Source organism: Sander lucioperca, chromosome 4 (genome assembly GCF_008315115.2).
Source record: "Sander lucioperca isolate FBNREF2018 chromosome 4, SLUC_FBN_1.2, whole genome shotgun sequence".
NCBI classification, from domain to species: domain Eukaryota; kingdom Metazoa; phylum Chordata; class Actinopteri; order Perciformes; family Percidae; genus Sander; species Sander lucioperca.
The window spans coordinates 28,046,169-28,061,864 of NC_050176.1; the positions used below are offsets into that span (position 1 = coordinate 28,046,169).

Sequence of the window (15,696 nt, forward strand, 5' to 3'; positions counted from 1 at the left end):
ATATAATTTAGAAAAAAAATGTCTTGTTTCTGAATTGTCATACAGGCTCCCATTCTACTGACAATGCTATTGAACTTATATGTCTTGCAGGCAAATATCTCTACATAAGGCTAGAGAGCTTCAGAGACCATGTGCGCACCTAATGTCCGCATGTTCTGTATTGAACTACAATAGCCTATCTCATTGACTCTAAGATAGTGACGTCAACGAACAAGAAAGCAATTAAGACCTCTTACATAATTGGTAAAAATGCTCTGTAATACATATATGTAAGTTGTATAATGTGTTTCAGTTTACATCTCCCTCGTACCTTTTGCTGTTGAATGCATGCATTTTTGTTAGTTTTCTTATTTTCTGTCATATCTGTTATTGTTTTTTCAGGTATAATTATAAGGTGTTATAATGATATTTTTTCAATTTGATCATCTGATATTTGATCTACTATGCACAATGTTTTGTAATAGTTTAAATGTGATCAATAACGTCCTGTAAACGTAGTTATGAAACTTTCGAATACAGGTTTTGTAACCGAGACGTCCTAGCCAATCAGGGCACGACTTTGCTATTCACGTGACGATGTTTTTTTATGTAACAATTGGGTGACTGTCGGTCCAGTACACTGTGAAGGACCGCGGCACCTAAAGAAATGATTATAGGCTACACGTCAACAGAAGAAAACCTACATTACATTTCTTTTCTTTTTTTGACGCTACAATGTCGCTCCAACCGCAAGTGGAGGACGCACCGGAGGAGAGAAGCGCCTTCTTCATTGGCGCTGACTCGGACAATGTCTCGGAAGGGCAGGACCACCATCAACTTATACTACAAAAAGCCAATGCTCTAGCATCGGAAAACTGTCTAAAAGAAGCCATTGATTTGTTTTCAGTGGCTTTGCAGTATGGCCCTGTGCGACCAGAACAATTAAGCACCTTCGTGGACTGTATCCTCCGCAACTTTAAGAGAAAAGCGGCTGTACCAGACTCACTTTCGGGCCGGGGTCGCGAGGCAGGGGATAGCTGTGTGGACGATGATGTGTTTGACTGTCCTAACTGTCATAGCTTTTTAGGTGAGCCTGTGACCATAGCCTGTGGTCATTCGTATTGTAAAAGATGTTTACGACGACGGCTGCTCTCCAAATGTAGGCTGTGCAATGCACCCGTTAGCGGTGAGGAGAAAGCGAATATAATGCTGTGCGGACTTTTAGAAAAATGGTTCCCCGACGAGCTGAAAAAGTCTAAAAGGATATGTGAAGTGGATGAGCTATGTAGAAGAAGATGCTACCAAGAAGCTGTGTCACTAGCAACCGATGTTATTCAATGTGGTAAGTGTTGTTAAAATAACCCTATGTGCATGTTTTAAGGTGTAAGAGGGAGGTTCTCTGGTGGTGTGTGTCTGCTGCGTAGGCTACTCAGTGAGGATGGTAGGAACGTGTCACTGGGACAACATGTGTCACATAGAACTATGTAAATATTATATAAAGTTACTTGAGTATGAACATGGTATCATAATATTCGTTGTTGTGGACACCAAGGGGCTAAGAAGAGTAAGTTTTACTGACCCAACATTTTGAAAACCTACTCCATGTGTGGTACTGGTTACAGTCTCCTCCCATTATCTGTCGTGTAAGCTGGTAGGGTATTTTCTGCTTACGAAATTTCACCAGCTGAGCATGCGCGCTCGGTGCAAGTTGCATAAGGCAGTTACGTGGAGCAGGTTTTGTAATTTATCAAAGGGAGGGCTTCTGTATTTTGTATGTCTGTTACAACATACAGTTTGATAAACATTCTACAAGAGGATGAATGCGCCATTTGTGGGTAAAGTTATGAGGCAGGGGCAGGGTTGGTGGTCCAGATAGACACTCACAGGCAGTGAGTTTGCATTTGTAACAGTTCCTAACGTTATGCAAGGAGAGACACTAGGCTACTTCTGTGGCAGATGATTGTGTGCAAATCCCAGTAAAAGCTTGTATAGGTGAAGTCAATGAGAGACGCTACTTTCACCAGTAACAACAATGAGCTAAAGTGCCCTTGAGCAAGGCACTAAACGCCCAGATGTTCCAGTTGAGGTAACCTGAATTTGGAAACTGCCTGCAAGTTCACTGAGCAGTTCCTGCATTAAGAGGTGGCAGTGTTGTTAGTATCACGACCTGCCTTTCACTGGGCAGCCATTTTGACACGTCATTGCAGGGCAAACGCAGGTACCCTTGTTTGATTTAGGTGAGCCCTGGTGTGAACTACCATGCAGGCCCTGCTTACTGGAATGGCTGTGAACATAGACCGTCAGTAATAATAGACGGAGCTTCCGGTCAAGTAAAGCAAATGCGGAAGTGGCTTAAACCTGCATTCTATCTAATTTCCATCAGGGGCGACTCCCCAGGTTGCAGAAAGTCAGATTACTTAGAAGTCTATAAAAAAATGACCCTACTTCTCTCACTTGATTTATTACATCAGTACATTTTCATAATTACTTTATGGTCTCAGTCGCTACTAAGTCTTCTTCAATACAGCATGATGTACAGATGCACAGATTGTAAGATATAACGTAGAATAACAAAGCCAATACCAGTGTTTTGTTTTTATTTTTATTTATTCCCCCTTTTGTGACAGGAAACAACGAAATATTCTCTCTCCACTAGAGGTGCAACGATGAATCGATTAATCGATTAGTTGTCAACTATTAAATTAATCGCCAACTATTTTGATAATCGATTAATCGTTTCAGTCATTTTTTTATTAAAAAAAATACGATTTCTCTGATTCCAGCTTGTTAAATGTGAATATCTTCTAGTTTCTTCTCTCCTTTGTGACAGTAAACTGAATATCTTTGAGTTTTGGACAAAACAAGACATTTGAGGACGTCATCTTAGGCTTTGGGAAACACTGATCCACATTTTTCACCATGTTTTGACATTTTTATAGATCAAACAACTAATCGATTAATCGAGAAAATAATCAACAGATTAATCAACTATGAAAATAATCGTTAGATCGGTAGATCTACTCTCCACATACTTCAAATGCCAACAATGTTAAAGAAAAAAGCAGTAATACATAAAGGTCAAATAAGGGTAACTGGTGTTCCCATTTGTCTCAATGAGAGGTCATTAATTACTTGGAATGGTAGCTGCCATGTGCAGAAAAAATGCAACTTAGTCCTTGAAGAAAATAGTCTTATTGATGGATTGCAGGTAAACTTAATCCACTAATATAATTCATTTGTCAGTAATGTCTGCACGGCATACTGATTCAAAAGGTTGAGTTGCTCACAACAAAGCGAGTCATTTATTGAGTGCCAAATGCCTGATTTTAACACGATCCACATCCACAGGTATAAAAGGTCATGTACATGTTTAATACTTGATTATTATTACAAGTAATTTAGCCATTTTTGAAAGTGTTGGTTTAGGCTTGTTAATATTGCTTGATATTGCTATTTGAGTACAAGCCAATGTTTGTAGCGCTTGTGTCCCCTTTAATACAACTAGGAACAGAAATATAAAATGCAATCTTCTCTTTATGTCCTTGCAACTTATTTGTCTTTTGCCTTGTTTGCTGAGAATTCACTGACACAGTTAATAAATGCTGTGCTTTCCAATATTTAAAGATACATATTCAAATAAAAATCTTTCCTTATAGCTAATAAAAGATTTTTCTCCCCCCTCTTCCTCATGTCTTAGATCCAGAGACGACAGCGTTGGCACGACTGTCTCGGGCGGAGGCTTACATGGCTCTGAAACAGTACCGTCCGGCTTTAAAGGACACAGAACTTAGTCCCTGGTTCAGCTGTTCTGCTGAAGTAGGTTACTTACTGATACTGTAGTCATTTGTTATCCCATGCTACAGAAACTTTATTTCATATTGAAAATCTCTTCTATTAGGCATATGGTCACTCTCGGTATGACTTTATGATGAGAGGATAATCAGATCAGAGAGTCAGATATGGCATCAAATGTACATTTTAATGTATTTTGTTGGTGCTGTAAGGATTGTGACATTACCAGGTTGTGTACGCATGCTCACACACCTACCTTTACTTATGAGAGTCTGGCATGTGTTCAATCTGCATGTCAGTCTCTTCTGATATATTGGCCAGCCAGTCATTACTAAGAAAAGGTGTATTTTAAGATCGACACCAACAAAGCCACAGACAGGGAGCACCTCATCTGTCGTGTCATTGTATTATAGTTACAAGTTTAGTGGAGACTGGTTTACAGATGTCAGATACACAGAATCATGTAAATTCATTCATTAGCTTTGTTCTAGAATAACTGTTTGTTTTAAAAGTACATTTTTGATGTGTGTCTTGGTGGCTGAATTTCCTGAATCATAGCCCAAGAATAATTTCTTAGTAGGGACCCTGTTTGTTTACAAGGCATATTTTTAATGACTTCATGCTATTTTTTTGCATTGTATAAAAGGCCTTCTAATTCGTGTAAATAAGTTACAAAAGAGTATCATGACTAATGAGTTTTTCTAGACCACGACTGAGAATGCAGTAATTAAGGTCAAGCTATTATTGACTATTACATCAGTAACATGAGACCAAATGTCTGGGTTGAAGCCTAGGATATGCTTCATCTGTGGTGCAAGTATATCATGCAAAATAACTTGCGTATTTCATATTGATTTATTTAACAGCATGAATGTATTGCATTTAAAAAGCTGCGTCTCTCACCTGTGTTTAAGAAATATTGTTTTCTGTCTGGCTCTTTAAAACAATTCAGCATGATTTTGAATCTGGTGTTCTTAAGATACATGAAACCATAAACACTTACCAGCAAGTGCAAAGGTGATAGAGGATTAAAGATGGACTGGTGTTTGTGTACACAGTAGTTAACTAAGCATGAGAGTGAATACACATGTGAACTTAAATGCTGGTACAGTAGTATAACTCCCCTTTTTTGTCCTTCCAGGCTTTGTTTAGGAAAGCTATGGTGCTGCATGAGATGGGCCAAGTGGACGAGTCCCTCCAAGTCTTCCTCCACTGTCTGGCTGTGGACGAGGACTTCCCCTGTGCTAAAAGACAAGTGGAAAAGGTGAGAGAATTAAAGAGAAAAAAGGTTTTGTAATTCTAAAGTTAGTCGAGTTGAAGTCACACAGTGTCAATGCAAGTAGGCTGGAGGAGCTAGCCTCACTGTAAGCCAAAGATTTAAGTCATACTTGTATCATTGCTTCAAGTAACCTAGGCACATGAGTGTCCCAACTTTTTGATTGGATAGCCGGAAACTTAAAGCTCAACCATTACGATTTTTATTGCACAAAGCCATTTGTTGTATTTTTCATAGCTAGCATCTGCTATTATATTACATTGACTTAATGGAACCTCTTTTCATGGCATGGATCTTAACATTCCACTTAAGCTATATGACTAAATAAATAGTTAAACCAGAAACAAGGTAGAGATGATGGTATGATAACTTTAGCAAAAATATCACGGTATTACCGTATTACAGTTACAGCTATAAATGTATTATTTTTGAAATGTCTGGGTAAAAAACAACTTTTTTTCCATTGAACACAGTGTATTTTATTTTGAACCACACTGTGCATTGACAGGGAGAGGGATTTCTAAACTGCACTTTCTGTCCTTGAAGACTCATAAAAACAGCTCATACCTTAGGAACGGTATGACAGAAAATTCTAGTGGTTTTGAAACCGTGTCTTTTTCAAACTACGGTATACCTTGAAACTGGTAACCGGCCCATGCCTAGTTGCCCTCACAGAGATATGACAAGGCATCCAAACGAAGATGAGCAAATGGTTACACATGTGTACATACCAAGGTTATAATCGTTAACCAAAGTGAACGAAATAATGAAAACTAGGTGGGAAAAAACATTGTCGTTAACTAAAATAAAAAAAACAAGGTATTACATAAAAAACGATAACTAACAAAAAATGTATTGTCTGTTTGCAAAACTAACTAAAATAAAATTATAGAGTAAATGTCCTTACTTTTTGTCTTTGTCAATGTCTTTCATAGAGCAAATATATCTTTCAGAGTTGACATTTCCGACCATAGACATATATACAGTTTCCGAGTGGGAACCCAGAAATTCCGACATTCCATGGCAAATTGAACACAGCATAGTCCATGGCGTCATGGCGGTACCGAAAGTCTTAACCCTTGTGTTGTCCTCCGGGTCCCGTTGACCCGGAGGACAACACAAGGGTTATGTACTTCCGTTTACTTGGTTGAGAACTGCTCTCTAAACCCTGTCTCTTGTAAAGTAAGTAAGTAAAATTTATTTCTAGAGCACATTTAAACACAGTTTAAGCTGAGCAAAATGCTGTACAAAAAAGCACTAAGGTGCTGTATTAACCCTTATTTTGTCCTCCGGGTCACCAGGACCCAGAGGACAGCACAAGGGTGTTATATTTTTATTGATACTGGAATGTCTTTACAACTGTGTGAGTCGATTGACTTCAAAAAGTTTGCCACTTTACTCGAACCGAAGTTCAAAACGCCTGTTCATGTGTGTCTTCTTTAGTCTATGTCTATTTAGGTTTTTTCCTGGCATACATTTTGCACTTGCAGCGGCGTCTTGTGTAGACTGTTTACATATTTATGACCATATGTACATTGTATGTACCAGTGTTATTGTTGAATACATTGTGAATTAGGGTTGGGCGGTAATACGGTATACCACGGGGTCTAAAAATAGCAATGGTATCAGTTTCAATACGTCATTAAAAAAAAATGCAATGCACTTATATAGGAGACAAGTATTAAATATTAAATTGTGGTGACCCACAAGTAAGACTGAAAGACACATTCACCAAGGTACTGTAGCTTTAAGGGAGAGGTGTTATGATATACGAGTTCCGGGGCTGAATTATGTCAAACAACGACGGTGGTGAAAATGCTGTTGCTTCGGCGGGCCGGCTGCTGCGGCGCGGCTAATGTCGGTGCTATCTACGTGGCCACCATCAAGTTACCGGACTTTTGGCAGCACAACCCACGGCCATGGTTTTAGCACATCGAGGCCCAGTTCCAGCTGAGAGGAATAACACAGGACGTTACAAAGTATTTCCACGTGGTATCGGCCTTAGATGCCTCAACAACAGCCAGGGCTATGGCACTGTTAGAGGCTCCTCCGGCTAACGGAAAGTAAGACGCACTCAAAACATTCCTGTAACTCTGAACTGCCGGAGCTGGAGAAAGCAGACCGCCTGCTGTCCCTGAACGGCCTTGGCGACAGCAAGCTGTCTGAGTTAATGGAGAGCTTCCAGCGCCTGTGAGCACCGCAATGGCCGTGCGCTGGCTGTGGAGGCAGACAGGATTTTCCTCGCCAACCGGCAACAGTTTGTCCACGCGCTGCTGCCCCTCCAGCACACGTCTGCCCCGCTTGCACTCCACAAAATATAATTCATGTAATTATGTGTGGTTGTCATCACCTGACAGTGTGGAGGAGAAAGTAGTTTTTTGTAAGTTGTTATTATTGTTTCAGTATTAGTGTTTGGTAGCCTATTCAGTTTCTGAACGGTGCACAAGCCAACAGTTTGGTGACGCCGTCTGAGCCTTACGTCATAATTTTTAATAAGTCACGGTAATACCGTATACCACGGTAAAATAGGGAGGAGGTTTGACGGTATCAAAATTTGGATACCGCCCAACCCTATTGTGAATATACATTTCTAAAATTGTATGATGTTTTTGTTGAGTTATTATTACACAATACCTTTCTAACCTTTTTGAATCTTGGCCCTGACAAATAACCCATATTACAAAAAGACTAAAACTAATAAAAACTAAATTAAAACAAAGCATTTTCAAAAACATTAAAATAAACTAAACTAGCAAACCCGCTTTAAAAACTAATTAAAACTAAACAGAATTTGAAAACAAAAAGTCAAAACGAAATAAAAATAAAAACTATAATAACCTTGGTACATACATGTGTGTCTGATGATGCACTAAAGCATCCGCTATACTTATGTTGTATAATGACTGAACTAAGAGAAAAGGTTAATGGTGTCTGCCACTGTGTCAAACCGAGGCCATACTGATATATATTTTAAACGTAGACCAAGGCAACTCTCTGAACAAAGTCTACTTTCTTTTTTCACCTTGATTTGCCATGCACATTATTATGACCAAGTTATGGAATTGGATTTACTGTATTGTGTAGTTTAATCTTTTGTCAATAAGCCCTTTGTGCATAGACGACAAAAAGTCTATGTTTTGCTCACCGCACACTGTTTCGAGCCTTGAAAAAAACTTTAAAACAAAGTACTTCATTTTTCTCTTTAAACATAATGTCTCTCTCTCAAATGTGTAGACTTCTAAAATCCTATGTACAGGCTGACCAACTGAGTGCTGTTTACAGATCCTGTGTGGCCTGCTCTCCCCCACTGATGAAAATGTCAAGGTCGGCCTGAGGGAAACAACACTGAACACGTCGCCTCACTTGCGCAGTAAAAGCCTCGTGGCCGATGCCCAAGCTGGACCACACAGCCCAGTCCAAAGACAACACCAACACCAGGTCCGCACCGCCTCGGCCCACCACCATCTGGACAACCAGGAGGTACTAGCAGACTGAGTAATGATACACATTGTTTATCAATTAGTTGCTTCAGTGCTTTTGTTGACACTTGTTTATAAGAGACAATCATAATCTTCTTACCATTGGTCTTTTATAATTATTTAGAAACGCTGGGAAAGCCTGGAGCGGCCTGGTCTGAGCCGAGCTCATTCGCTACGGATGCATGGCTCTAGTTGTGTTGAGGAAGGGCTCAAGAGAGTTTGCTCTGCTCCTCAGCTGGGCGACGAAGACAAGGCCAGCCTGCTGAAGAGGAAGTTGTCGGTGTCAGACACAGAACACTGTGTTGTGGACAATGGAGGTAGCAAGCTTCAAAAACAAGGTCAGTGGCCAGTCCGACAATTGTATTGCTTTATGTTCTTCCTAATGTATTATACCTTAATGGAAAATTTAGGAAAATCTCTTCTGATTCTGTTCACATCAATATTTAATGTAAGAACTCAAAACCTATATTGTTAATGATGCGTAAAATTAAGCTTAATTGGACACTTTGACAATTTTGCAAGGAATAATGTGATGGGTGGGGGTAGACACTCAATTCAAATGAATAATAAGCCGATCTTATGTCCCAACAACGTATATAATGAATTCTTAGCACCATATTTGTCAGTGAAAATAATTTGTTAAAAGCTTTCTTCTCTCTGGTTGACTTTAGGTGTGGCAAAAGGCTCCAAACAAAAGGCTGCCAAAGCTAAAACCTGCAGAAGGGTTCCTGAGGATCTGCTGGACTCCAATGACTTGGAGTGCTCTCTCTGCATGAGGTAAGGTCACACGCTAGTGGGCCAAATGCACACATTGCACACTTGTAAATGACTGAAGTTTCAAATGAACACGTGGATGTTGCATCTCTGTGATCAATACAGGTTGTTTTATGAGCCTGTGACTACACCATGTGGACACACCTTCTGTAAAAACTGTTTGGAACGCTGCTTGGACCATATGCCCCAGTGTCCCCTCTGTAAAGAGAGCCTGAAAGAGGTGAGAGACCACTCTGCATTTATTGAATCCCGATATTAAGTTAAGCCAACTAAAATATGTTTCTTGCTTCCTGTTTTAATCATGAACTCATGTCCTGTTCTGTCCAGTATCTAGCATGTAGAAAGTACATGGTGACAATCGTCTTGGACACGCTGATCAAACAGTATTTGAGTCAGGAATATGCAGAGAGGACTAAAACTCACCTGGAGGAGACCCAAGAGCTTTCTAAGTAAGATGTTCTGTCTCTGGCCTGGTTGATTCCAACACTCATCATCAGAGGTTTCTGAATCGTAGAAGTTTCAGAGAGGCTCAAAGGGTCTAAAATGTTCTCTCCCTCTGCGCAGTCCAACGAAGAATGTGCCTATCTTTGTGTGTACCATGGCCTACCCCACCGTGCCTTGCCCCCTGCATGTCTTCGAGCCACGTTACCGCCTCATGATTCGCCGCTGCATTGACACAGGCACGCGGCAGTTTGGGATGTGTATTAATGATCCCCAGAAAGGGTAAGCATGCAAGCACAAACACATGCAAGCACATGGATTTGTATGTATTCCAAAATGATGTAATGATAAATATGAACAATTAATTATAATACGTTGTTAATGTTGTTCTAGAAGGTGTGGAAACTCTCTAGACAGCTCCACAAAATGTATGCTGAAAAAAGTCTATTTTGCAAATATTAGTTTATGTGGTTGACGTTGGACGGTGATGGCATGTGGCCATGAGTCCCTCATCAGGATCGGGAAATCAACTTTCCGGTCCCTGCCGACTCTGTAACTTCCTGCAGACTCTGCTAGCCTGGGCTAGCTAGCCAATGGGCCGGTCAAGTTTGGCTGCCAAAACATAATTGTCCAAATAAACCAAAAACTAAATTGTGTCCGTCCCTGCAGGTTTGTAGATTTTGGCTGCATGCTGACCATCAGGAGTGTCCATTTTCTCCCTGACGGACGATCAGTAGTGGACACCATTGGAGGAAAACGCTTCCGGGTCCTGTCCCGAGGAATGAAGGATGGTTACAGTACTGCTGACATTGAGCACCTGGGTGATGCCAGGGTAAGAACCACAATAACTATCATTTGAATGATATTATCTAGTATGTTGTGCTTTTATAAACATACTCCATCCAAAATCGGGGTTTTAGATATATGAAACCACCTTTCAAGTCTACAGGGGTTGATTTTGGGATGCGTGTCACTTTAAGTAGATTAGTTTTTTTTTTTTTAGACATTCATTTATCATTCATTTCATCCAATTACTTTTAAGGAATGTATTTTTAAGTTTAAAAAAATCCAAAAGTGACTGATAGACAAAACAAATTATATTAGGTGGAGGACAGTGACGAGCTACAGAGACTACAAGAGCTGCATGACGCAGTGTATGAGCAGGCCTGCGTCTGGTTCCAGAACCTCAAGATCCACTTCCACAACCAGATCCTGCAGCACTTTGGACCAATGCCAGAACGTGAAGCTGACATCCAGGTAAACCTTCAGCACAGTGTCCTTGTCCAGTTTTGCTTAAGAAGTATAATCTTTAACTACACATCAGTTAGTGCGTTTACATGCAGTTTAAAAAAACGATTATATTTGGGTTAAGGCAATACTCTTCTCAGACTCCATGTAAACACCTTACCCCGGTTAAAATCAGAGTTCTAATAACCTGGTTAACAGAGGTAGAGAACTCCTTCAGTAACTGGGGTTTCCCTGTATGTATACACCTTAACCAGGCTACGATTTGTTTAAGCGTCTGCGCATGCTTCAACTGCCCCTCCCCACTCCAGTGGGGTTGGTTTTTGAACAGTTGGCTCTGTTGTAGAGTAGTTGTAGTCGTTGCTATGACACCATACCACAAAACAGCGATGCCCGAATCAGCGGGCCATCTGCAGCAAAGAGCCTGTGGTCCATCTGTTTTACTCCCCGCCGAGGCAGCAGCGGACATTGGGAGATGACTAAACAGATTGGCCATCTCCGGGGCTGTCAACACTGTGTCTCGGCAAAAAAGTGGAGGGGCCGGGCAGTCCCTGCTGCAGCTGCTGGCTAACGTTAATGTTAGTTAGCTGACAAAGTTAGCTTGCTTATTCCACCCGACACTGGTTAACGTTATTGATATAATTAGACAAACTAGTTGTCAGTCGTCTGGCGAGAACACTGTGCGTTCCTACGCTGTGACAAGAGTGTGTTAATGAAACGTTAAGTTAAATTTGACTAATTAAGATTAGATTAGATAATACTTTATTCATCCCACAATGGGGAAATTCACTTGTTACAGCAGCAGTTTTTCCACAATAAAAACAAACCAACAAACAACGGGCAAAACAACAGACAATGTGCAAAAAGTACTGAATGAAATGTAAAGTGGCATTATAAACACAATCATTACAAAAGTAATTAACAGTAATATAAATGAAATTGAAAAAGTAAGTACTCGGAATGGAAAAATATAAATACAGATAATAACAATAAAGATATACATAGAGCCATGGTGAGTGGTGGGTAATTGAAACAGGAACAGAAAACTACAACATTATCTGGTGGTGCAGGTGTTGTAGAGTCTGACGGCGGCCGGGATGAACGACCTGTGACCGATCGGTGTAATGTTGACATTGGTCAACCGGGAAAAAAAAGCCAGTTGTGCGTTGGCAGATCGCCATTCAGATTCTTCCCATTCTTCCCCGCTTGTGTATACCGGGAGAACTGGCAAAACACGGTTATTCACTAACCTCGGTTACTGCTGTGCATGTAAACTCACTGACTGCTGTAGAGTAATTCTGCACTAGACTGTAGCAGGAGTGTGGATGCCTGAGTCGGAGTATTAGGCCAAATATTTCCACTGATATTTGAGCTTGTTTAAACAATAGAAATATAAGGATTTGCTGATATATTGGAGGGGTGAAATGAGTGGCTGGCATTGGCCTTATTAAAATGAGTAATTAGAACTAGTAAACTGGAAAATGATATCTTGTGCTTAGTTTAACTTCTTTGGGGTTTTGGTTTCCCGAATACGAATTGATAGAAAAATTAGTATTTGTGTTAGTGACTTAGAAGTAGTGGTTTGTATAGCAGATCAATTTGTGAAAATCCTCTGCAGCAGTGAGTTGGAAGTATGTCACAGCTGAGCAGATGGTGCTGCAGAAACTATTAAGAACAAGATTTATTTAACTGCCAACTTCCAGCGCATGTGGTCATCACAACTTTTTAAATAACCAGGTATGTGGCCGGCTTGGCTCAGTGGGTAGAGCAGGCGCACATATATTTAGAGGTTTATGCCTCGACGCAGAGGTCCGGGGTTCGACTCCGACCTGTGACGATTTCCTGCATGTCTTCCCCCTCTCTCTCCCCTTTCTCACCTGTCCTGTCTATTAAAGGTGGAAAAAGCCCCAAAAAATAATCTTAAATAACCAGGTATGCAGATAATCAAAGGAACACCAATCGATACAAAATAGTTGACTACTATATTATTATCAGAATCGGTAGCAGCTGTGCTCTTGCACGGTTTCTAAGGCTTTTATTACCTGGTCTGACACAGCAAGACACTGCAGATTATTCTGTCTAATCTCATGACACGCTTGCCTTTCGGGGAAACCCACATTACCATGGATTCACCTGCCTCAGAGGTTATAATACCGGAACTCAGTTGTTGTGTGTGCTCAGCTCTGGCTCGTAGCCTGCAGCGCCGAAAGGGATTACAGCTGCGCTATTAGGACAACCCCAGGGCGGAGTCCATTTACAATAAAGGCTAAAGAGCTTTATGGGGGCTCCCTACCTAATCCCACCGGCCCTGTTGCATCAGAAGAGAGTCATGAAAAGAATCTCCAACTCTATCATGTGTGCACATGCTGCAAAAGGAAAGCATTGACCATGATTTTTGGTGTTAATGTAATTTCAGAAAATGTTTGTTCCAGGGAACAATACTGCAGTTCTTTGGCTAATGGCCAGTGTAAAATGTAGCACAGACATAGTAGACATCATTAACTTTAAATTCTTAGAAGAGTTAAGCACATTCTGTAACTGGCTCAGGGCTTTTTCAGCCATGTCATTTTGACAGACATGCATTCCTCTGGCAGATTATGTATTATTCACAATCATACAAAATGAGTACTTCACTTCAATACCAATTGTGTAACTGGAAGTATAACACGCATACTGGAAATCTTTCAATCTGAAACAGCTACAGGCTTGGGGTAATTGCAGAAATGTTTTGGTTTGTGCAAGAATGTAGCGGCACAAAACTGTGTGGCAGCAGGAGCTGTGCACAACTATTTTCACACACAGAGGTCTAATACTGTTCCTCCTCTCTTCTAGGCAACTCCTAATGGTCCAGCGTGCTGCTGGTGGCTGCTGGCTGTTCTGCCTATCGACCCACGCTACCAGCTGTCTGTCCTCGCCATGACCAGCCTCAAAGAACGCCTGGTGAAGATCCAGCACATCCTCACATATCTGCAGAGCATCCCCAGCAACTAGAGCTTCTTCTTCTCATCACCGCAAACATCCTTTAAACTTTGAAATGACATTCAAGCAACCCTGTAACAACATTTCACCAACTTTTGTTTCTACTGCCATCTGATCCTTCAACTTTTCTTTTTACAGCTAAAAGACACCTCGTTTTACAGTTCTTCACATAAAGCCTACACTAGATAAAAGCAAAGCTGAAACATCCTTAAACTGTGGGCAAACCACCTCAGGGATGCTTTCGCTGAGGCACATTATTTGTTTGTGACTGTGGGAAATTATTAAAAAAAAAAAAATAAGACAAATATGACAGAAACTATTCTCATCTGCCTGCATTGTTAATGCTGTTTGATTTTTATAAGAACGTCCCTGAATGCCTGTTGAAAAGAGAAGAGCAGTTGCTACTCCACTTGGTTGATGCTGACAAAGGCAGCAATAGAGAGAAGTATATCCAACAATCAATCTTGAGTATACCTTCTTTAAAGAGCACTTTGCTGAGCTGAGGTGAAGAGAGTATTATAGTTTGTGTTGTATCGTCTCTGATGACCAGGGACGGGTGTTTTTTGTTTTGTATGCTGATTTGATTTATGCTAATATGGAGGAGGGGTGATGTGATTTGTGGAACAAAATCCTAAATGCAGAAAGTCCAAAAATGTTGATAGCAAGATGTGGTTTAAAAGAACCATTGACAAGAGATTTGTGCAAAACCAAGTGCAACTAAAGGCTGTCGCATGTATACCAAACACTCATCAAAGTATTAATCTTTATCTTCCAAGAATCACGTTTTCTTCGTACTCACTTCCCCCATATGCCTACAATGCACAACTTCCATCGCTGCCTCTTAGTAGTGGCAAAGGACCCTCCTGTTAAAAGAACGAGATGATCTGTGTGGTTTTTTTCTGTTTTCCACCTTGAGATTCTTCCCAGGCTTTTTGTCTGTTCTAACATCATGTCAGAGGAACACTTATGGCCCTGAAATCTTAAAGGCTTTTCTTTCTCTCACAGTTAACGTTAAGTCGTATGCACTATTAAAACAAACAAAATGTTTGTTTTGTTATGGACCTTTGGAGATCCTGGTGGAGTTTGACGAGAAGAAGTATTAAAGATATAGTGGTTCTGTCGATGTATTGCTTATCTCCTCTAAACCAAAAGATTCAACTACTCATTACATTAACTTAACCTGAATTAATTTATAAGTTAGAATATATTTGTACATTCTGACCATGTGTTTGTATGAGAAATTCTAAAAGGGTCCTGCAATATTATGACAAATCAAAACGACAAACGCATAATGTGTACAACTAATGGGTTACTTAGCATTATTCTTCATTCAAAGCTGCTCTCTGTCTACTTTGAGGAGAGAGATGACGGTACCTGCATTGCTTCAGTCGGGACTGCATTTGCCTTACGCCATTTTGCATTGATATTTGAAAACACGGTATGTTGGTTTGTACCATTCCTTTCTGCCATAGCGTGAAGTATGCTTGAATTATTTTTCTTTAAGTTAGAAGGCACTATTTGTGTATAAATTAATCTCAGAGAAACAATTCAAGTCAAGTCTGTTGTATGTAAATCATTTGGGGAAAAAAGGCTTTTTGGACAGATCTAGCTTTTGGTCAAATGTTAAGTTATCAATTTTCAATAATAAAAACACTTCTTTTTCAATTTCAGGCACAGTGTCCACTGTTTGACCCCTTAAACAGAAGATGTTGAGCAAGCTGTTGCAGCTTT

General features: G+C 40.3%; 1 protein-coding gene across 1 annotated transcript; it reads left to right on the top strand.

The window, feature by feature from the left end:
* Positions 1 to 575: 575 nt before the first annotated feature.
* lonrf1l (LON peptidase N-terminal domain and ring finger 1, like) lies at positions 576 to 15,635 on the top strand. The gene is made up of 12 exons (XM_031302761.2): positions 576 to 1,321; positions 3,677 to 3,795; positions 4,913 to 5,035; positions 8,330 to 8,527; positions 8,651 to 8,864; positions 9,198 to 9,303; positions 9,406 to 9,520; positions 9,628 to 9,749; positions 9,865 to 10,023; positions 10,411 to 10,573; positions 10,846 to 10,998; positions 13,819 to 15,635. Exons 1-12 carry the CDS (start codon positions 715 to 717, stop codon positions 13,975 to 13,977), a joined length of 2,238 nt encoding a protein of 745 aa, XP_031158621.2. The 5' UTR covers positions 576 to 714; the 3' UTR covers positions 13,978 to 15,635.
* Positions 15,636 to 15,696: the final 61 nt, after the last annotated feature.